Source organism: Sitophilus oryzae, unplaced genomic scaffold, assembly GCF_002938485.1.
Source record: "Sitophilus oryzae breed Bouriz unplaced genomic scaffold, Soryzae_2.0 scaffold_488_pilon_pilon, whole genome shotgun sequence".
NCBI lineage: Eukaryota > Metazoa > Arthropoda > Insecta > Coleoptera > Curculionidae > Sitophilus > Sitophilus oryzae.
Genome location: NW_022147071.1, coordinates 695,583 through 721,021, shown reverse-complemented (window position 1 = coordinate 721,021; position 25,439 = coordinate 695,583). Strand labels below are relative to the sequence as shown.

Below are 25,439 nucleotides of genomic sequence, written 5' to 3'. Positions count from 1 at the left end.
CTTGTTTCAGACTTTTGGTTCCATTAAATCCTGTTGTTAACTTTTTGCCGACTTTTATTCTCTAGTTTTTGTTTGTCTATATAATTATTTTACTACTTTTATTAGCTCTACATTTATATTGTTTTTTTTTATAGCTTCCCAAAGTCTCACAAGGGGAACGCTGTCGCAGGTCCACGAACACAAGATGTAGCTCTTGGTTTAGATTGCTCTTTTTACTTATTACTTGAGTAACTGTAAATAAGTGGTCCACCGTCGATCTTCCGGCTCTAAATCCTGCTTGTTCTTCGGCTTCTATTTCTTGGTATTCGTTTTCGATTCTATTTCTCATTTTTTTAACCTTCGCGAGACTCACTAAAAATCGTCAGAAAATGTCTTTTATACTCCTTTGCACTTTTTAGATTTTTTTGAAGTGGTGGAACAATATGAAAAAAATTAAAAACTAATTTTTTTCTAAAATCTTCTGTTTTATCTAACTTACATTTTTTTAGTTCAAAAAGTGGGTAGAAAATATTTTTTTTACTTCAAATTCAGAATGATATTGCTTATTACACATTTTCAATCATATTGCTACGCAATGATTACGTAAAGACTGAGTTTTTGAAAAATTCGCGTCAAGCTGGCGATGGCGCATTATAACGCCATCAACTGGGATTTTCAGTAACCAGCAATCATAATCCCTTAAAGTTTTGCTTATTTAGGTCACCTAACAATAAACTAGTCTTCATTGTTGATGTCATTGTATGTATTAAAATGCAATTAACCCATTAATAATTTCATAAGATTTTAGAAAAAAAATAGTTTTTAAATTTTTTCATATTGTTCCACCACTTCAAAAAATTCCTGAGTGTAAAGAAGTATAAAATACATTTTCTAACGATTTTTAGTAAATGACATATTTCACAAAGGTTAAAAAAATAAAGGTTGTAATTTTCTTTCCTCCGCTAAAAATCGGCTTTTCGAATCATGATCATAATATTTTTTCTTGTCTTAGACTTCAACAAATTAGAAAAAAAAATCATCATTAAGGATTGTATTGACTCCATGTATAAAATAATGAATTTTTGGCATTAATCTTTTAATTAATACCACACAAAAAGCCCGAATCCGGTCCTGTCTTCTATCCGATTCGGTTTTTCACTGCTTTCAGAGCTTCGGCCGAGATCAATGCACACACTTTTTAAAATTTATTAGACGACAAAAGGACTATTTTTGGAACGCCAGAAGAATCTTTAAGGGAGGCACGGGGTTCATTTAAAACCCGCACCCATTCCGAGGATTAAATTTATCTACTTCACTATTCTTAGCACCCTGGCAGGAAATTGATTCCAATTTTTGTAATAACCGACAAAAACGATAAAAATTTCAGTCACAATCGCTCTTTTCCAATTGAAGCTTAACGTAAACGCACAAAAAATTATAATTTTGAATGGTATAATTAATAATATTATAATGTTTGCCGTAGTGGACAAAAAATACATTCTAATAATAATATCACTGGAAAGAGTAGAAGAATATGTCTATTTGGGCCAAGTAATACACAGTTCTGGATCGGGACTACGGATCAACAGAAGAATTATTTAAGTTAGCGTTGAGTATACAGGGTTGTTCACCACATACGACACGGAGTATTGTAGCTAAACGATTAAATTTTTATAAATTGTAAGTTTTGAGTTCGTTGAAGGGCTATTAGAGCTACAATTTAAAAATATTTCTAAAAGATACTCTGTATCTTTTAATATCTGTTTATCTATAAAAACTTATCTTCTCGAATAGTTGAATTTAAATATTTTAAATAGTTTTTTCTTTATTCTTTGTACTTTTTTGCTTCCGACGATGGAAAGAGATAAACTTTTCGAAACGTAAAGCAAACTGTTTAGCAGTGTGTGCAAAAAATAACTATTTTATTTTGTAGATTTTTTTGCAGTGATGAAATACCCATATAGTATTTTTTGAAGAGAACTCAGTTGTTATTAATTTGATTTAAAAATAGTAAAGAGAAAATATGTTTCTTCTGGCAAGATCTACCACCCCACCCCTTAAAATAATTGCACTTATTTCTGGAGCACCCTGTATATAGGAAAACTTCATCAGTAATAATACAAAAATCGAATGGGACTTTTAGAAATGCAAGTCAACCAACCAGAACGCAGTATTTTTAATATAATAACGATACACTTTTGCATTTTTTAAATTGAGTATTTAATTTTCTTTTTTCTATTTAAAAAAAATATATATTTTATAAATGTTTTGAATTATGAAGAAGAAATATTCAAATAAACCGAAAATGTAAAATGTTCTTTTAAAATAAACCATCTTTTCTGCGCCAAGCAATGTACAAAGTCAAAATCAAAACTAACTAACTCATATTACTTTTAAAACACTAATAAAATACTAAATTTGATTTTGTACAAAGTGAGTGGAACTTCTAATCTAAATAACTATTCTACTGTTAAAATTAGCGGGAAATATACTAAAATTATAGTCAGTACTCATTCTTTAACATACCACTAGACCATTCCGGATGCATTTGTCAAAAAAGGGAATTTCAAAAACTAAAAAAAATCTAAAATGGATGAACAGGTCATATCTCAAAAAGGTGTTGGTGTTCTAAAAAGTAATTTTAAATTATTATTAATTTGAGAAATGTTTTTTTTTCAAAATCGATAAGAAAATAGACATACAGTAAAGTATTTGAAAAGTATTTTTTAGAAAATTTATCTTTTCTACACTTCATTTATTTTATCACAATTTGTGAACACATGATTGTCAGTTTTATACATAATTTTCTTGTAATATCACCAAAGATATTGAAAAAAATTGCACATTCTCTTAACTATAATTTAAAGAGTAGATTTTTATTTTATTATACTGTTGCGGATCCGTGTGGACTCGACCTAACCTAACTATATGTCCCGCCCCCATATGACCTTAATATCGCATTAAAGAATAGACTCTGTAATGATTCATTCGAACGTTCGAGAACCATCAAGTTCCACTGGAATGGAGTAGTACATACGAGAACATTCGAAACCTTCTCTATGCACCTAATGATCTATGGATTATTCGAGAACTCTTTAGCTGTGGGTATATAATCCGACGGCTGGGGCCTGAAGAGGACAGAAATAAATAGACGACTACATTTGTCGCTATAAATCTAAAATAAATTCTTTCTAGATAAATAGTTATAAATAGTTTGTATATAGTTCTTTAAGTCTTTTTAATCGTTATTGTTTGTTAATTGTGACTTTCTAGCCACACGGAACCGACGAAAAACGTAACAATACTACCACTAGCTACTAGCTACTAGCTGCCGGCGCAACTAGCTACCAGCGTAATAGCTACTAGCTTATTCTAGAACCTATGTTGCTATATTATCAAGATATTATGTTTTTTACATAATTTTTTTTTCAAAAAATTCGAAATTTTCAAAAAAAAAATTGCGAGGAAACTTCAGAGTTGTACTTATTTAAGGCTCGAAAAAATAGAAAAAAATAAGCTATATATTACGAAGTTTGAAAATTGCAAATAGCGTTACAATAAGCTTTTCAAAACTGAAGATTGGACTTTTCCTACGTACCCGTTTTTCGCTGATAACAAAATTTCCACTTCGCCGTAATAAGATCCTTCAGGGAAACTATAAATTCGGGTAAAAATGGAATTGCCGTCGACGATATTGGCATTAAGCTTTTTTCGGGAAATAAAATCAGCTCTAAAACGTTTTGTTGTCTAGTTTCTTGTTTAAATTTTGAACAGAAAATTGTGTAGAAGAATTTCTTGTTAAAGATACTTCTATTAGGTTTGACGGATTTTATTGGTATTTGTTTTAGAAAAGAAGAAAAAATATGTTAAATTTATTTTCTTTGATATAACGCGTGTATATCAGTTAATTTGACACAAAGGTTTTTCTCTAATGCCTCAATAATACAAAGATGTTTTATAATAGATGTTACATATATGCTTCTTGGTTTTTAGTGTTTGCACGATCCTTACCACTTTTTTTTCTCGCTAGCTCGTGCGTCAAAGTATGGTCAAAGTCATGTCGTGTCAAAACCGTGGTTTATCACGGCCTTGAATTTTTACCCTCATTGTGCGTTAAGAATTTGGTATGTTAGTATATATAGACATAAATTAGGATTGACTGATGTATTCAATTGTTTTCGGTCACTTCCTGTTTCACCGGAAATGACTACAAGTTTTCATTTTTAGATGGTACCCTTTACCACACACCTTCTTGAGATAAACTAGATGACCATAATAGATATATATGCTGTCTCAAAAACTACCGAAATGTGAAAACTAGGAAACTAAAAATTCTGGAACTAGAATTTGGTAACCAACTCAAGACAAGAAAATAGGTTTAAAGATAGTTAATTAATAATGTTTCCAATTGCATGGTGCATCGTAATTGGCCCATGTGCCCCAAAGGGGCAGGAGTACTGACCTCTTCGTCACCTACCTCGGCCTTTTTGGCCTTGGGATCGGCCACTTGCAGGGTCTCGTCCGGTGGCAGCCGCCATGAACTTCTGGAAAAAAAAGAAGAAACTAGAATTTTCTGTTGAAAAAAAAGGGAAAACACCCGGTACAAAGGGAAAGTTCTAAGGAGATTAACAGTTTGTATTAAAAGAAAATTTTGGGAGAGTATCAGTCACCGGTTGTAATATTCAATTGCAATTTAGCATGTGTTTGAGACTTGGCATCATCAACAGATTAGGTTGATTACTTATCCTTAAAATATTATAGGAATAAATAACATTACCTGTCGGCATGCACATTGGCGTGCATCCCGTTTGTGTCGGTCGAGCCGTCACTGGCCCCGCCTTACGTCGTCTTGCCCTTGGCGCCGCCACTGTCCCGTCTTAGTGCGACGCTAGCCGAAGCGGAGGCGATTACGGCCGAGGCTGGTCAAGGACGCGAACCGCTCTGACGTCAGGCGGCAGTGGTGGCGACCCACCGAGTTATCCTGAAACAAAGCTAATATTAGTCGCATAGAAATACATAAACCATTAAAATAACTATATAAATTAATTTGATGTAACTGTACAAACAGTTTAGTTTGTTTTTTTATTACATTTACAGTCTGACAGAATTACCCGTAATATAATTCATAATTCAAACGCCATTGACGTCGTTTCATCATCTTATATCTACAAAATCCAATAATGCCATTAACAATATTGTTGATTTCAATAAAAATAGGATTATTACTCTGATTTTATAGAAATCCTCAATCTAACTGAGTTGTAAACCTTCATTCTAAAATTCAATTAAGATAACAGCCTTAAGAGAACTTTTGCAAAAAACATTGTTTCCTTTTCTTTAAAAACAACAAAGAATAACCGAAAAGTTTTCGATGCTTGTGTTCGATTGCTATATCCCGTTCATTCGTCAAGTTAACTCAATAGTTTTTTGTTCTATTTAGAGATTTATGGTGTTACCTCAAATAGGCTGGGATTTATTTTATTTCGTTTAGAGGAATGGGAGGTAAAAAGAAAAAGTTAGATTAATTGTTTGGTTTATCCTGAAGCTGTGAAAATTAGCTGATAAAAGCTTTCTTTCATATCCCAAGTGATCGATAAAAACGATATTGTTTTTTATGCGATTTTTTCTCAAGATTTTTAGATAATTTTAACCAGTGGAATCATTACTGCAGTTTCTTGTGTTTACTATTAGTAGATTTAAATTTAACTCATATAATATATAATATAAAATAAAGTGGTGGGGAAAGTTTAACCTAAGCTCCATTTTTTTTCAATAATTTGCAGTACAAACTTTGTCTCCATAGATTTTACAATGATAGCTAGAGGGCGCTGTTTGACATTATTACAGGATTATAGGTAACAGATAATGCACAAAAATGTAATTAACAACATTTCCAAAGAGCATTACCAAAAAGTCAGCGTAAACGATGGCAAAAGAAAAGCAGATGACGTCCCATACCAATCTATTTATTTTATTAAAAAAAGTTTCTAATATTTTTTAAGTTAACTATGGATGGGTTTAAATATAAATCCGTCATACGTCGTCTCTTGTTTTTTTAACCAGTTTTATTGGTTTATTTCAAAAATGACAGATCATATTTCAATTTTATTGGTTTGACGGAACGATGAACGACAAACGGACGCCGATGCGTATGAACTCGCTTTTAGATTTTTAAGGCTTGTCAAAGTCTTGCCAAATTATACGTTATAATTTTGTGTCAACTTATGTCAAATATCTGCGTTTTGGAAGATGATACATTTTGATTCGTGTTATTACGTGTGTATTGTGTCTTTTGAAGTCAAGTGGATGAAAAATTGAGGGAAAATTAAAAAACTGTAGACCCAGAGCACAGTTTATAATTAATACTCGCTGCCCAGGCAGAAAGTCTTATACCTCATCAATAAAGTTACCATAAATAAAGTTTGTATACCATCTCATCGTAGATAAGTGCATCTCGTATATGTTACAAGGATCGTACTAAACATATACTACTGGAGTAACTGTAAATTATCACACGATAGGAAAATAATGAATTTTAGTACTGAAGAAAAATAATGTCTAAAGGTACTGGTTTAAAAAATATAAGATTAAAGTTATTTTGTTCTTGTTTATTTTGTATTAACCCTACCGTTTTTTTTTAAATAAAATAACTCGATTACATTTTTTCAGTTTTATACAGTTTTTTTCACAATATTTTGAAGTAATCGCTTATCAGTCAAATCTTAAATATATTAATTTCCTGCTATTCGTTCCAGTTGCACCAACTTATAATTCTTTGTGAAATAAAATAAACTACTTTGAAATTAAAATGACAGACACAACTATCACTGTCAAGGATCTTGTCATTGGACCGCGTTGGACAGACTCTACTTTCTATCTTTTCTCTGACAAAAGATATTAAGATAAAAATTATGACAGGCTAGGGCCTATAATAGTATAAAAATTATACGAGTAAGCTAGGAAACAACAGGAGGTATGTAATGAGTGCTCTTTTCAAATACACGAGTATTTTAAAGTAAGAAATCATATGTATGAGCCGCTAAATACGTTTTTTTCGTTAGTAAAGGAAGCCAGTGGTATCGATCTCGATGAGACTGCGTATTATATCTCTTGGCGATTTGCGCGCGGATCTGCTATTCTTACCTTGGCTGGCGATGTAAAGCCAGCCAAGAGTGAGTCCTTTACCCTTTATACAGGGTGTTTAAATAAACAAGTGCAAAAAATTGAGGGGTGATTTACTGGTAAAAATAAAGGGCAGTTTGTTTTATAAACGTTGGGTTAGATGTTAATTTTTTTCTTAAAAATAAATAGGAATAGAATAATAGAATTATACGAAAGGAGATCACTACCAATGAAAGCAAATTACCTGCATATTTTTTCGCTTTTTCGTAAAGTAAATGAATGTTAACTAAATTCAAATAAAATTTTAAAAAATAAATCTGGATTGCCTGCCATATTTAAAAACTTTATTTTTTACAGACTTAATTAAAAAATGAAATAAAAATTAATAAAACGTGTACGACTTTTTTGAAAATAATTAGTGGCCAGCTGTCACTTATAAAGCGTTTCTAATATTGTTTTATTTAATATACTTTGTTAGTTTAAATATGTTATGATTAATTTTAGGTGGCTGCAACGACGTCCTTGCTGTCCTGCTGTTAAAACATAACAAAGCTGTTATGTTTTAACAGCAGGATTACGGGACGTCGTTGCAGCCACCCATAATCAAAAAATTGTTTTCCTAAAAATGTCGTTTTTTACATATACAGAGTGTAGTACTACTCACGTAAAATATTTTTTAAAAGAAAACTGTAATATTTTTTAAAAGAAAAACATGACATTTTTTTCGTTTGATCAAGATTACGTAGGCCGTTTAATGCCAATTAAAAGTTATCTCTTGATATTTTGTCGAATTCCGCTTCCTTGATGAGATAAAGGCAATTTTATTAATCACAATTAATAAAATTAAAATAAAATTAATAAATTATATACGAGGCATGTTTTTTAAGTAAGTACCGTTTTGCGATTCCGCGCATGCGCGCTGGTTACCTACATCTCTTGTCTATGCACAGACGCCAGTACAGCCTGATTCTTCATTGTATACGTTGTTTATTGAGTGTTTAAGATGCCTCCGACAATCGTGAGCCCCGCCGATTGTGAAGTACGGGCTGTCATACGATTTCTTAGTGCTAAAGGCGTAAAACCGATCGATATTCATCGTGAGATCTGTGAAGTTTACGGACAAACCATTATGAGTGATGGAATGGTAAGGAAAAGGGTGAGAGCATTTAAAGATGGCCGCACAAATGTGCATGATGAAGAACGGAGTGGGCGTCCTTCGGTCGTTAATGAAGATTCGGTGCAGAAAGTGGACAAAGAGGTGAAAGAAAACAGACGCTTTACAATTTCATCATTGTGCGACTACTTTCCTCAATGTTCTCGTAGTGTTTTGTATCGCATTGTGACCGAGAACTTGAATTACCGGAAATTGTGTTCACGTTGGGTTCCGAAAATGTTGATGGATTTGCACAAAACCCAACGTTTAGGCAGTGCATTGACTTTCCTTGAGCAGTACCACAATGAAGGTGAAGATTTTTTAGACAAAATTGTTACTGGTGACGAAACATGGGTGGCCTACGAAACACCAGAATCGAAACAACAGTCCATGGAATGGCGACATTCATCATCACCCAAAACAGTGAAGTTTAAGCAAACAATTTCTGCCCGGAGAATCATGTGCAGTTTTTTGGGACAGAAAAGGAGTATTGCTAGTGGAGTTTCTGCCTCGTAATGAGACAGTCAAGGCAGCATCTTATTGTGAGACATTGAACAATCTGCGCCGTGCAATCCAAAACAAAAGACGTGGCAAGTTGAGTAAGGGTATTGTTTTGCTGCATGACAATGCCCGTCGACATGTGGCTAATCGGACCAAAGATCTCATCAAATCTTTTAAATGGGAAACTCTAGATCATCCTCCATACAGCCCTGATCTGGCGCCCATTGACTACCATTTATTCCTGCACCTGAAGAAACACCTGGGCGGTCAGCGTCTTATGAGGAGGGTATTGAAAAATTGGTGCCACGTTATGACAAGTGCCTCAATATTCACGGAAATTATGTAGAAAAGCAGATTAAGGTACAGGCTTTCATGTAAAAATAAAATTATTGCGATATCTTTGCACGTTTTTTTTAATTCCAAAACGGTACTTACTTAAAAAACATGCCTCGTATTTTAAAATGAATTAATATTTTCTAATGTATTATTTAATATTATTGATATGAGTTTTTATTACTATTAGTCCAACCTGAAAGTGGCACACACTACTCCCATAACAATCTACATTAAAAAAAAAATGATAGCGAAAATTCTAATTTAATATTTTTATTCATATTCGTAATTTATTTAATACCATTTTATTTTCTGGGGACTGGTTATTGGTGAGTCAGTTCATATTTATGCGAATGCTCTGTCAAACTTGGGTCCGAACAAAAACGAATCGACTTTTTTAAACAGTCGTTCCAGCTTCGAAGGCTGGGAAAGTTATCGGACACGTAATGTCGGCCGAGTTTCCTGATTAAAAAGTTTCCAGAAATATGTGTCACTCTATTTCGCCAGAAGTTATCACGGTGTATGAGAGAAAATATATCACCGTTAAAAGTTAAGGACTTTTTTGCCTTATACAGGGTGTAGATAGGTTGAATACATTTTTTTTTCTTGACACATAACCTAAATTTTATCTTTCCAGACGCTGAGACCGTGTGATTTCAGGAATACTTTAATCCAGGTCACGTTTCGAATATTATTTCATCCCCAAATCAATTAGAAATAGATACAGAAAAATATTAATAATGTATGAGAGAGTAGATCCATAGGCATATATATTCTTTAATAAATCTTTTGCTGTGCTCTCTGGAACAGCGTGCGAGTCGTCTGGCTGCCGATAGAGGTCGCGTTCACTACTGCGCATTGAAAGAAGATCCTATTTTTTTTTTATTTATTCCGTTAAATACTAGTATTGAATAAAAGTCAAACAAGTCTCCATAGAATTTTAGAATTTAGAATGAGTGGGAGGGGGGTTAATCACTTCGACCTTACAGATCCATTGTGTCCCCCTTTCTTGAATCATAACTCATCATACAGTCCCAGGGCTTTGACAAGAGCCAGTATCTGGGACGGTTTTATAGAGGGTAGTTCTCCATCTCCAATATCAGTCGTACCAAAATTCATGGCACGAATGGTTGTCGTCTCGGCGCACTCAGTGATGAGGTGTACTGGTGTTTCACCATCTTCCCCACAGAATCTGCATTCGCCGTTTCTTCTTAGTTTCAATCTACTGAGGTGTTCATTGAGAAGACAGTGTCCTGTTAAAAACCCCGTGACAATCCGAAGATTGTTCTTACTCAGACCCAGGAAGATCTGTGATTTTTCTTGATCATAAGCCCTCAGAAACTTCTTCGAAGTCTCCATAACGCGGCGCGAAATGTCAGCCTATAAAGCGAGAAGTCCAGAGTTCAATACCGGCTAGGAGTAAAGTTTTTTTATTTTCTTTTCGTTTATAGTCTGATAGTAGAGTACATGGTATACAGATATATGTATATTTTGTACATGGGGTACAAAAGTACCATATTTTCTCTTTGCCGTTTTTTAAGTAAGTCCAAAACAACGGAATTATTTTATTTTGAAAATTTAAAAAGATTTTTCGAAAATGAATTTTGAGAACCACTGGATCTTTTCTGGGTTTCCTTTTCTTGTAAATTTAATCTACTTGCCTTAATTAATTGCCATATTATATCAAGAAATTATGTTTTTAACTATAAACTAAAAAAAATCAATTCTTTTGAACATTTGTTTCGCGAAAATAAACCTCATAATCGTGTTTCTGGGGTCGAAATATACTACCCCTAAAAATATAGGTATACTTATTTAAAACTCACCCTGTATAAACTTATACATACGAGGCATGTTTTTTAAGTAAGTACCGTTTTGGAATTAAAAATAACGTGCAAAGATATCGCAATAATTTTATTTTTACATGAAAGCCTGTACCTTAATCTACTTTTCTACATAATTTCCGTGAATATTGAGGCACTTGTCATAACGTGGCACCAGTTTTTCAATACCCTCCTCATAAAATTATGCCGCCTGACTGGTTAACCACTGTATCACAACTGTTTTGACTTCGTTATCGTCTTGAAGACGCTGACCGCCCAGGTGTTTCTTCAAGTGCAGGAATAAATGGTAGTCACTGGGCGCCAGATCAGGGCTGTATGGAGGATGATCTAGAGTTTCCCAATTAAAAGATTTGATGAGATCTTTGGTCCGATTAGCCACATGTGGACGGGCATTGTCATGCAGCAAAACAATACCCTTACTCAACTTGCCACATCTTTTGTTTTGGATTGCACGGCGCAGATTGTTCAATGTCTCACAATAAGATGCTGCATTGATTGTCTCATTGCGAGGCAAAAACTCCACTAGCAATACTCCTTTTCTGTCCCAAAAAACTGTGCACATGATTTTCCGGGCAGAAATTGTTTGCTTAAACTTCACTCTTTTGGGTGATGATGAATGTCGCCATTCCATGGACTGTTGTTTCGATTCTGGTGTGACGTAGGCCACCCATGTTTCGTCACCAGTAACAATTTTGCCTAAAAAATCTTCACCTTCATTGTAGTACTGCTCAAGGAAAGTCAATGCACTGCCTAAACGTTGGGTTTTGTGCAAATCCGTCAACATTTTCGGAACCCAACGTGAACACAATTTCCGGTAATTCAAGTTCTCGGTCACAATGCGATACAAAACACTACGAGAACATTGAGGAAAGTAGTCGCACAATGATGAAATTGTAAAGCGTCTGTTTTCTTTCACCTCTTTGTCCACTTTCTGCACCGAATCTTCATTAACGACCGAAGGACGCCCACTCCGTTCTTCATCATGCACATTTGTGCGGCCATCTTTAAATGCTCTCACCCTTTTCCTTACCATTCCATCACTCATAATGGTTTGTCCGTAAACTTCACAGATCTCACGATGAATATCGATCGGTTTTACGCCTTTAGCACTAAGAAATCGTATGACAGCCCGTACTTCACAATCGGCGGGGCTCACGATTGTCGGAGGCATCTTAAACACTCAATAAACAACGTATACAATGAAGAATCAGACTGTACTGGCGTCTGTGCATAGACAAGAGATGTAGGTAACCAGCGCGCATGCGCGGATCGCCGACCGTAGCGCTGCGGCGGCGGAATCGCAAAACGGTACTTACTTAAAAAACATGCCTCGTATATATAATATTATTTATGAAAATTATGTATGGAGTTCAAAATGAAAGGCGCAAAAAGAAAATATTAAAAAAACATTTTAACATCATTTATAAATTACGTTAGTTGTAGGCAGTACATTTTCGTTTCTTTTGATCTAAATAGAACTATGCTAATAATAAATAACCTGATTTAATCGTAGATCAGACTAGAATAATAGATTAAAATAGTTTAGGTCAAGAACTGCGGGCGACGATATTTCACATGAGTGCGACATTGCGACAAGATAGTTGTTTGTAAATTTATTTACAATCCGCTCCACAAATCTTCTTGGTCTTGGCACAAATATTACTCGCGTAAATAACATTACCACTAACTATTCTACTTTATTTTAGTGATAAGCGATGTGTGAATAACTACAGGAGTCCCTGGCTTTAAGCGGAGGTTACGTTCGTTGCATATTTCGTTCCATTGACAAATTTTATTTCGAATTTAAAACCTCATAATTTCAATAAAAATAAATTACAACCTTCTTAAAACTAAGACAGTAAGCGCCATTAATAAATAAAGAAGAGTACGTGCCAAGTAAATGACTTAACTAGGACTTGACCTCTCGAAAATTACCACAGATTGTCAGTCATTAGCCGTCTTTGACGTTGTTTTTTTTTCGATCGTATGGTGTAATTTGAAATTTCGTTGTGTGGAAAAATGACTGTGAACTCTTATACGCACACAAATATGCAGAATGGGGATAAAGTAGGTGGTGGCACCACTGCAAGAGAAGAATATCGCCTTTAACGCTGCTTGACTATCAGCCATCTTATCTGATAGTTAAGCAGCGTTAAAGGCGATCAACTCAGTATCAATCGATTCGAAATTGGTCAAAGAATGCATAGAGAAGCTGTATAAATTAGGCAAAGAAAACAAAGTCCTCCTACACTGGGTGCCTGCTCACCAAGGGATAGAAGGCAATGAAAAAGCAAATAATCTAGCTAGGAAAGCAGCGAACACTCCACTAACTGAACCAGAACCGTTCTGCTTTCCAAGTGGTAACCAACTCAAGGCGGAACTCAAGAACTTGGAAGATTCCATCCGCAACCTGGAATGGAAATTTTCCAATGGTCTAAGACACTCGAAGAAGTTTCTGAGGGCTTATGATGAAGAAAAATCACAGATCTTCCTGGGTCTGAGTAAGAACAATCTTCGGATTGTCACGGGGTTTTAACAGGACACTGTCTCCTCAATGAACACCTCAGTAGATTGAAACTAAGAAGAAACGGCGAATGCAGATTCTGTGGGGGAAGATGGTGAAACACCAGTACACCTCATCACTGAGTGCGCCGAGACGACAACCATTCGTGCCATGAATATTTTGGTACGACTGATATTGGAGATGGAGAACTACCCTCTATAAAACCGTCCCAGATACTGGCTTTTGTCAAAGCCCTGGGACTGTATGATGAGTTATGATTCAAGAAAGGGGGACACAATGGATCTGTAAGGTCGAAGTGATTAACCCCCCTCCCACTCATTCTAAAAAATTCTAATTCTAAGAGAAGAATAAAACGGCACAAAAAGAATTTAAAAACTGTTTTAGGAAACAAAAATTTTAAACTATGTATTTAAAATTATCAATTTGCTTTAATTTGCGGCTTTTTTAAATAGTTTTATACAAATTTTCATTTAAAATAAAAGAGGAAGCTTTTATTAGGCAACACACTGTAGAAGAAAAAATAAAACGCTCTACTCTACAGTGCAAAACTTCTTTAATACAAAATTTTCATAGTTATTCGCGAGACCTTGACAAAATAGAGCTTGTGATGGTTGTTTTTTTTATTTCATAAATCTCCTTCTCGGCCGTTTTTGTCCCAAGCATATTTATGTCGAATTCATAAAAGATGATTTAAATAAATAAGAAATATCGATTTGGCTTCCCGTCTCTTTACCGTTTAAGATACACTTATTTTATTTACAAGAAAAACAAGCAAATTCCTCTTATTTATTTTCTTTTAAATGCCTGGTAGAAAATTCTGCGATTATAAGAAATTTACTTTTTTATTTGTTTGTTCCTCTTCACAAGGTAGTTTTTGATATGATGAAAAATTACTAAATCAATTGTAGATATAACTTATAGATCTATTGTGTCCTCCTTTCTTGAATTATACCTCATCATACAGTCTCAGGGCTTTGACAAAAGCCAGTATCTGAGACGGTTTTAGAGAGGTTAGTTCCCCATCACCCATAATAAACGATAAATAAACAATAAATAAACAATAAATATCACAAAATAAAAACAGAAAAGAGTGACGAACTCATAAAAACATAATTTGTTCAAGAAATAAAACAAACTGACGAATAAGATGCTTCAAAATGGCTACCACGACGACCCTTTTTCCTTTAAAGTTTTTGAATAAAAGAATATTATTTAATTTATTTCTTTTGGTGTATTTATTCAATACCAATAACTTATTATTATCTGACATTGTCTACAAACTATTTAATATGGTTTTTATTTGATCACATTGTATATTCATATCGAAACATCATTGATCCGAAAATTTTCTGTCAACCAAACAATAAATTACATGCTCTAGAAAGATTTGGCGAAAATATTTGCGAAATAAAAAGTGAAATGGTCGGCAAGCAAGAAAATTAATCTTATATAATTCTGCTTCAATCTTATTTAGGAAGATTGGCATACTCAGCTCTAATACTTGCGTAGGCGGTTGGTTTATGGCCATTTTATGTAAGTTCTTCTTGGGAGAAAGGACTGTATAGATAAAAAAAAGGAGACTTGGTTATAAATCAGACAAAATTTAACTTTCTCAAACATTCTGGCACACAAAAAGGAACTAAATTCGGGAAAATATTCCTAGTAGTGTTCTGCTATTAGTTAAAAAAAAATGATAGAAAAAGAAAACTAAAAATACTTTTTTTTGTAAAAACTTATTCGTAACAAAGAAAAGTTTGATGAAATAAAATATTATAGGTCATAAACGCGTGTATTTTAATAAAATTATACTATATCTAACGTTGCAGACGTAAAAATTATGTTATAAAATTTGATGTGCTGTCAAAAGTTCCAAGTATTGAACGTGTGTACTTCGTCTTGTACTTGTGTATGTCTGAGTAGATAATATGTGAGAAGATAGAAAAAGGTTTTATGGAACAATATCAATTCATACTTTTCGAAATGACAAACATTTTAATTTTTTTAATAAAGGGTATAGTTGGATTAATATGGGAAATCTGCCCCCGCGGCTTTTTTAACTCGCACTCAAGGATCGATTTGGTATCGAATAAAAATAATTCACCCAAACACAGTTTTCTGTCTCACAAAGTACAGTTTGTGTCATTGTTAATTTCATAGTTGTCGATTTTCGAAAGAAATCAGTACATGTATGTTATTTCCTATATTTTTCATTTTATTGATTTTATGGAAAGCACTCTTCATTAAAATGTTGTATCCTATATTATAGGGCTTGTTTCTCTCTACAATTTCCTGTCCCATAATGTACCGTTTGTGTCCGGGAAGGGTTCATAATTTCATAGTTGTCAATTTTCGAAAAAAATCAGTACATGTATATTATTGCGTATATTTTTCATTTTATTGATTTTATGGAAAGCACTGTTCATTAAAATGTTGTATCCTATGTTATAGGGCTTGTTTCTCTCTACAATTTCCTGTCTCACAATGTACCGTTTGTGTCCGGGAAGGGTTCATAATTTCATAGTTATCGATTTTCGAAAGAAATCAGTACATGTATATTATTTCGTATATTTTTCATTTTATTGATTTTGTGGAAAGCACTGTTCATTAAAATGTTGTATCCTATGTTATAGGGCTTGTTTCTCTCTACAATTTCCTGTCTTACAATGTACCGTTTGTGTCCGGGAAGGGTTCAGTTTCATAGTTGTCGATTTTCGAAAGAAATCAGTACATGTATATTATTTCGTATATTTTTCATTTTATTGATTTTATGGAAAGCACTGTTCATTAAAATGTTGTATCCTATATTATAGGGCTTGTTTCTCTCTACAATTTCCTGTCCCATAATGTACCGTTTGTGTCCGGGAAGGGTTCATAGTTTCATAGTTGTCGATTTTCGAAAGAAATCAGTACATGTATATTATTGCGTATATTTTTCATTTTATTGATTTTATGGAAAGCACTGTTCATTAAAATGTTGTATCCTATGTTATAGGGCTTGTTTCTCTCTACAGTTTCCTATCTCACAATGTACCGTTTGTGTCCGGGAAGGGTTCATAATTTCATAGTTGTCGATTTTCGAAAGAAATCAGTATATATATAGTATTTCGTATATTTTTTCATTTTATTGATTTTATGGAAAGAACTGTTCATTAAAATGTTGTATCCTATGTTATAGGGCTTGTTTCTCTCTACAATTTCCTGTCCCATAATGTACCGTTTGTGTCCAGGAAGGGTTCATAGTTTCATAGTTGTCGATTTTCGAAAGAAATCAGTACATGTATATTATTTCGTATATTTTTCATTTTATTGATTTTATGGAAAGTACTGTTCATTAAAATGTTGTATCCTATATTATAGGGCTTGTTTCTCTCTACAATTTCCTGTCCCATAATGTACCGTTTGTGTCCGGGAAGGGTTCATAGTTTCATAGTTGTCGATTTTCGAAAAAAATCAGTACATGTATATTATTGCGTATATTTTTCATTTTATTGATTTTATGGAAAGCACTGTTCATTAAAATGTTGTATCCTATGTTATAGGGCTTGTTTCTCTCTACAATTTCCTGTCTCACAATGTACCGTTTGTGTCCGGGAAGGGTTCATAGTTTCATAGTTGTCGATTTTCGAAAGAAATCAGTACATGTATATTATTTCGTATATTTTCATTTTATTGATTTTATGGAAAGCACTGTTCATTAAAATGTTGTATCCTATGTTATAGGGCTTGTTTCTCTCTACAGTTTCCTGTCTCACAATGTACCGTTTGTGTCCGGGAAGGGTTCATAGTTTCATAGTTGTCGATTTTCGAAAGAAATCAGTACATGTATATTATTTCGTATATTTTTCATTTTATTGATTTTATGGAAAGAACTGTTTATTAAAATGTTGTATCCTATGTTATAGGGCTTGTTTCTCTCTACAATTTTTGATTTATCTCAAATAAATCTATTGTATAGAACCCTTCATTGTTTCTATTGATTCTGATAGAGATATATGTATAAAACTACGATTATATAATAAATTTCTTCCTAATCAAACGGAAAAGTAATTGAAAAAAAGTTATTCGAGGCGGTCATCAAAGTGATTGAAAACGAACATCCTAACCGTATCAGAGGTATCTTTTTCATTTGTACAGATAAAACCTAGATAAGCCCCTTTTTCCTATATTTATCCTCTGGCGTATCCCGTTTCGCCTCTCCCACACAGGGGCGTGCGATATAATTTTAATTAAGGAAAACCAACTTTTAAAAACTCCCGTATTTTTAATATAATTTAAATCTTTGATGACCTTTGGTAAATTCGTCAATACTCTGTCAATATGACAATATTTTGTGAAATAAAATATCTCTTCTATACCAACATTGCCCCTTTCTGTCAAATGTATCAAGTTTGAACTAACTGAATCTCTAAAACACCTGAGCTTTATCTACTAGAGCAAGGATAGAGTTGGGTAGAGTGTACAGTCAAGCATGAGGTTATCTACTGAGAACGCCAGCATTGGTATGTTTTATTATTGGTATACAGGATGGTCCGAACTGTATTTAATTTTTATTTCGATTTTTTCCAAATAATTTCTAAAATAACGTCAATAATTGGATGAAAATTGGTGCTTTGGAGTTTTTTGACACGAGAAATGTTGAGGAACTGCATGAAGTAAGTTTTTATTTCAGTTAAGTAATTCACTTTTTATAGACATTTTTAATATTTCAGATTTGCAAACATGAATTTTTTGTTTTCAAACTTTGTTTTGAATACAGAGTTCAACAGGAAAGACAATGTTGTTGTGGACAATTCTCTGAAATGGGACATACATATCGAAGCTTTGTCGAAAAATTTGAGCTCTGCCTGTTTTGCATTAAGGTCTGTTTCTAAGGAGCTTAACTGGTCAGTGGCTAGAACTGTTTATTATGCACTTTTTGAGTCGCACCTCAGGTATGCCCTTCCATTCTCGGGTACGTGTTGGGCGACTCAATTTGACCGCATTTTCAAGCTCCAGGAGAGAGCTGTTCGATATTCACTGGGACTAAACAGCAGAACTCATTGCCGGGACTTTTTTAAAGAATTAAAAATATTGACTCTTCCTTCCTTATTTATATTTGAATCCGTTTGCCTAATACGTAAACATGTATCAGCTTCTCAAGAAAGGCCATCTCACACTTATCCACTCAGGAACGCGGAGCAAGATCTTTATCTACCTACCCCACGCTCAGAGTTAGTTAAAAGTTCAATATTATACAACTCGAAAAAAATGCACAATCACCTGCCATTTGAAATCAGATCCATAACATCATTTTTTTCATTTCGCAAAGCATTGAACTCTTATTTACTACACAAGGCTTTCTACGCCGTAAATGAATTATATTTTGAAAATCAAATTTGATCTTGTAAACACTGGTCTAATGTTTGCTATTGCTATATTTACTAATGCCATCGAAATGAATTTATTTAGAGGTCATTGATATTTTACTATAAACTAGCTAAATATTTTTGAATATTATTTTTATTTTTGTTCTTTGACATTGTAAACATTTATAAATGTTTATTTTAACAATAAGACTGACAATATTATTTGTATAATGTTTTGTATTATCTTTTGTTTGTTTGTTTGTGTACCTTGTTTTTTTACTTTGTTTGTTAGTTTACCTTTGTCTACAAATTGAAAAATTTTTTGACAATAAAGGCATTTATTTATTTAGATAGTGCAATGAAGAATCTTTATGACGGAATGTGTGTTGTGGCCTACAAGTTTGATAGTGTGGTAGAGGCAATTTCGTACTCCTTTTCGTCTTTTCAGTACCGGTCGAAGGTATTTGAGGATTGCGTAGACACCATCCTAAACAGATACTTAATAAAAATAAAGTGAAGACTACAACAGAACAGTGGCAAAAAGTCTTTCATGTTCATATGACTCCTATTTGTAGGGGACACCACCCACATGTGTTTTAATTGTTTTGAAGAGTTATAACTTTTCTTCCGTACATGTATAAAACTACTGAGTGAAAAAATATATATTTCTCTGATTTATACGTATCTCTACTTATCTCAAAAATAAGCATTTTAGAACATACATTTATACGAACTTTTTTACTGATTCTTATCTGCAGAATATGCTGTCAAAGTTTCCTGAATACAGTTCGGACCACCCTGTATTTTTTTCCAATATGATTCCTTGTGGACAACCGGGCTTTCGACCACTTTATTTTTTGCTGCTTGAAGCACATAGTCTGCAAAACCTAACCTCATTGTTTCACCCCTTTGCATATTATGTTCTTTCTGCACGTTAAATCGTACATTTGCTCAACGTTTTGTCTCACCAATTTACGACTCACCACATTCACCAGCTACCTGGTAGATGCACTCTTTCGCTTGATTTGATTTTGTTGAAAATAATGCCCACTCTAAGAACATATTTTATTTTATTATTTATCATTGTTTAGCTTTTTCAAAAAAAGACACACTATTTTGTAACAACAGCACGTCCCTGCTTTTACTTCGCCAGAACTTTGTGGAAAGCGCGGCAAGCTTATTTTTGAGACTTGATGTAGAAATAATAAACTTGGCTAACATAGAGACAAACTTTCGTAGTTGGCTTAGAACATGACGGCCCTATTTGGTCTGAATTTCTGCATACGAAATGGAATTTTGCTCTTTAATTTTTTTAAATTTAAAAAAAGGTCGAAATAAATCCATAGCTATTTTTATGCAAATATCGAAGCATAGAGTGTCTAGATTATACAATGAAATAAATGCGGGAATTTTTATTGTGAAGAAAAATGTATTTTTTGCAAAAAAAAACTTAAAAGAATATTTTTAGTGTCAAACTGTATTATCAGTTAAAATACTTGTGCCTATTTAAAAAAATCCCTGGTACAAAATTATATTATCACAAATCTATCGTAATTCCTGAAATATCAACTTTTTTCATAATTCTTAATTTTACGATGGTAATTTCTTCTAATAAATTATCCAACTACTATACCGGGTGCGTCTCAAGAGTGGCTCACACCTATAAATGACATAAATTAGGATTGATTGACGTATTCAACTGATGTCACTTCCTGTTTCACCGGAAATGACTACAACTTTTTATTTTTAAATATAATTTTTGGTCGATACCTCAGTTTATTCGATAGAAAATGATACTCTGATTAATATGACATATTATATGTCAACTTTTGACATTTTTGCATATGGTTTATTTGAAATTGTAACATGCGATTCAAAACGACAATTTGACTCGAAATACCAAGTGTAGAACCTACCAAATTATTCGTAAAAAATGCTTTTTCCAAATATGCCAATGAGCCACCCTTGTTCTATTTGAAAAAATTGAGATATGATCGTAAGAATGGTATTTTTACGATACGGGCATCTTTTAACGGACCAGGACAAGACACGAAAAATATTAGACGATCAAATCTATTTGTCCAAGGCTTCTTTTATAAAAAATTGTGGCCATAGATTCTTTTAAGCAAAAATGTCAAAAGTTGGCATATCATTTTATTCAAACTCTCTTTTTCTATTGAATAAAGTAGAAATATACCGAGGGTGCCATTTAAAAATCAAAAGTTGTAGTCATTTTAGAAGTGACCAAAAACAATTGAATAAGTCCAATCAATCCTAATTTATGTCTTATACTAACATACCAAATCTCGTTTTTCTATCTGAAAAAATAAAAAATTTATAGGTGGGAGCCACTTTCGAGGCGCACCCGGTATATTATAGCAAACTAAAAATTGTATTAATAGTAACCGTAAATCCAGTTTAACATAAATTATACATATAATAAAATTAAATGTACCCTACTTTAGCTGCCTAGATTCTTAGAGAAACTTCTAAACAAAACATTTCAGTGACTTATGTGGACATAAAGACTGTATCTCATTTTTTGCGTAGATTCATCACAACTTCTGCCAAAAACTTTGACTTATAACTGTTCTGGCACCGACTTCTTTTGCTATCCCCAATTCTGGAAAATGGAGGACAATACAAGATATGTTTTATTTTAAATAAAATATACTGTAATAAATTAAACTGTGTTAAATGAAAGAAATACTGGAAAGGCACATCACACAATAATATATAGAAATCATAAATGTTTTTTTTACAGATATTAGGCTGCATTGCCAATTTGGGCTATATTGCCAAATCGTGGCTTTGTCATAATATTTAAGTAGTTATTTTATTAGCCGATCATACCAATAGGTATGGTATCTCGTATTCTCGTAGCCATCTATCAGTGAATTCCCAGAACTAACTCACGCTGAATAACTAGTTAATATACAGGGTTGTTCACCACATACGACACGGAGTATTGTGGCTAAACGATGATATTTTTACAAATTGTAAGTTTGGGGTTCGTTGAAGGACTATTAGAGCTACAATTTAAAAATATTTTTACAAGATACAGAGTGTCCCAAATAAATAAAAAATATCAAAGTTGTATTTTTTTAAATGGAACACCCTGTATATTATTACATTTTTAGTTTCTACGATTAAAATAAAGGTAAATTTGATTAAGGTTTATTATACTTAAACCTTACCGTTTTTGAAATATTTTCAATTTTGTGAAATTGCAGTAAAAATTTTAAAGCTTCGTTTCTCCAAGGGTATCAATGTTTTTAATACTAAAAATTTAATGAAGTTTATTTATTGATCAGTTATTGAGTTGCAATAATAAAAATAATACTACCTTATACAGAGTGTCTAAAAATTTATTTTAAATAATTATTAGCTTCAAACGGCATTAACTCCTTTAATTTAAATGGAATGCCCTGTATATTTTAGGAGAATCAGATGCACAATTAAATTGTCTATCAAATTGTATTATACCATTTTTACCTATCCCTTCAAGTTTTCGTAGAAAATGCATTTTCTTTTAATTTAGACCTCATTTATCAATATATCCATGGAATATTGACATTTTAGATGGTTTTTAAAGCAACAAATGTACAAAATGTACTAGTAGACTAGTAATATTATCGTTCTAGCAAAACGATAATATTACTAGCCCATTTGTATGCAAAAAGAATACTATTTAAATCTTTATAAAAGAGTATACCATTAATTAAATATAACACCATTATTTCCGCCCATATACTAATTAGTTACATACTTAATTGTGTTCGTTAAAAAATTATTATAAATAAATGTGGATTTGAGTCAGAAATCAATATAATAATAAGTTATCAAATTAAAGTCTCTGTTGTTATAAATAAGCATTTATTAAAAAATGAAATATCATTTTTAAGGTGTTACTTTTATCACACTGTCTAATGCCCATACAAAATTCAGTTTTTTAGTATTTGGAGCAATTATTATTAATCAACGCAAACAGTCAGTTAATGTAGTTTGAATACTGGAATCATATTAATTGATCCTCTTTAACAAATATTTAAACAGTTTTTTTTTTTTTTAATGAAATAAACGAATTATATCGACAATATTAGTATCTGTACTCTTTAAAAATTTGGTACATCTTTAAAATTAATCTAAAATGTCAATAGTCCATGGGTATATTGATAAATAAGTTCTAAATAACAAGAAAATGCATTTTCTACGGAAACTTAAAGAGATAGGTAAAAAATGGTATAATATAATTTGATAGACAATTAAATTGTGCATCTGATTCTCGTAAAATATAGAGGGTGTTCCATTTAAATTAAACAAGTTATTGCCGTTTGAAGCTAATAATTATTTAAAATAAATTTTTAGACACTCTGTATAAGGTAGTATTATTTTATTATTGCAACACAATAACTGATCAGTAAATAAACTTCAGTAAATATTTAGTATTAAAAACTTTGATATCCTTGGAGAAATGAAGCCTTAAAATTTTACTGCAATTTCACAAAATTGAAAATATTTCAAAAACGGTAAGGTTTAAGTAATAAACCTTAATCAAATTTTTACTATTTTAATCGTAGAAACTAAAAATGTAATAATATACAGGGTGTTCCATTTAAAAAAATACCACTTTGATATTTTTTATTTATTTGGGACACTCTGCATCTTGTAAAAATATTTTTAAATTGTAGCTCTAATAGTCCTTCAACGAACCCCAAACTTACAATTTGTAAAAATCTCATTGTTTAGCTACAATACTCCGTGTCGTATGTGGTGAACAACCCTGTATAAACAAGGGTAGAGCTTTTTCACAACACAGATTTAAACTTTAATGTAAACAAGTAGATATCTATACAAATACATATTACACTTATATAACAATTTGTTATTTCTTGGATATTTCCAAAAAACACGGACGCAGAGAGCTCAAAATTGCACATAATGGAAAGGTAATATTTCAAATTGATGGACCGTGGATATATCATGGAACCACTGACGTCCCCGAAAGACGAACGAAATCCAGAGAATACAAAATGTGAGGAGCCCTAGCTGGGGCAGTCGGACAGACAGTCGAGGTCGAGCCTTGAACCGAAGCCAACGGTTGCGAACAAATTATTTTTCGATATACGGAATAGTAATTAGTGAAGGCGAAAAACAACCATTTTTCACGGCGCTTTCCCGGAACTTCCACAGATCTGGCACGGTGAAGCGGGACGCGCTATCGGTGCAAAATGAGAATTCGAAATTTATTTATGATCCCACGTGTATTTGCAATTCAAGCGAAATTGGATGGTTTCCGTGGAAAAAGTTCGTATAAAATCGAAAGTTTATATATGTGCTATAAAACTATTATGAATTTAGTTGAAAATCGAATATGAAGAATATGAAAAAAAAAATATTATGTTTACTAGTTTTTTTTCTGAGAATTGTGGATCTCCCAATTTTGTATGTTAAAAGGAACTTATCTACAGGGTGTTTCAAAACAAATGCGAAAAACTTCAGGGGGTGATTCCTTGTTCAAAATAAAGGGTAGTTTGCTTTATAAACGTTGGGTCAAAAGTCAACCATTAGGGAGATATCGCGGTACAAAGATGACGGAAAAATAATGTTTTTATTTTTTATCTTGAAAACGAAAAGAGATAGACTAATGAAATTTTATGGAAGCATTACTGTTATGAAAACACACTTTCTGGTAATTTTTTCACTTTTTTAAAATGAGTGGAAGGGGTTGAAATAAACTACCCCTATCATTCTTGTTAATGAAATTCAAAGAAAAATCTTATCAAACACATGCAAAAAAAATTAATTTTGATAGTTTAGTTTATTTAGAAACTTTTTTATCTCTTGTGTTTTTTTGATAAAACTCACCGATTTGAAATTAAAAAATAAAATGTAAAGCATTACATGTCAGGACAAAAAACATTTTTAGATAAAGAATCTAGTGGGCAGCTGTAATTTTTCTAGAAAAAAATCTAGTCAGCCGCTGTCACTTTTTAGGATGTTTCTAATATTGTTTTATTTGACATTACCCTACTGTAATACGTTATTATCTAGATTATTATTATTATCATTATTATCACTAGATTCTTAATCTAAAAATATTTTTAGTCCTGACATGTAATGCTTTACATTTTATTTTTTAATTTCAAATTGGTGAGTTTTATAAAAAAATACAAGAGATAAAAAGTTTCTAAACAAACTAACCTATCCAAATTAATTTTTTTGCATGTGCTTGATAAGATTTTTCTTTAAATTTCGTTAACAAGAATGATAGGGGTAGTTTATTTCAACCCCTTCCACTCATTTTAAAAAAGTGAAAAAATTACTAGAAAGTGTGTTTTCATAACAGTAATGCTTCCATAAAATTTCATTAGTCTATCTCTTTTCGTTTTCAAGATAAAAAATAAAAACATTATTTTTCCGCCATCTTTGTACCGCGATATCTCCCTAATGGTTGACTTTTGACCCAACGTTTATGAAGCAAACTACCCTTTATTTTGAACAAGGAATCACCCCCTGAAGTTTTTCGCATTTGTTTTGAAACACCCTGTATATCTATACTAATATATAAAATCCGTAAGTGACTGACTCACTGATTAATCACGATCCTGCTCAAACCACTCAACGTAAGAAGCTCA

General features: G+C 32.6%; 1 protein-coding gene across 2 annotated transcripts in view; it reads right to left on the bottom strand.

Moving 5' to 3' along the window:
* LOC115886382 (inactive dipeptidyl peptidase 10) overlaps positions 1-25,439 on the bottom strand; it is a 99,117-nt gene that overhangs the window by 56,948 nt on the left and 16,730 nt on the right. Inside the window, exons 2-3 of one of the 2 annotated variants that reach the window (XM_030905497.1) lie at positions 4,757-4,960; positions 4,442-4,523 (exon numbers count right to left, since the gene is read on the bottom strand). In XM_030905497.1, the coding sequence (XP_030761357.1) occupies positions 4,442-4,523; positions 4,757-4,782 (108 nt within the window). In that variant the 5' untranslated portion in view covers positions 4,783-4,960. The remainder of the gene's footprint in view (positions 1-4,441; positions 4,524-4,756; positions 4,961-25,439) is intronic. The other variant, XM_030905498.1, reaches the window with a different exon arrangement.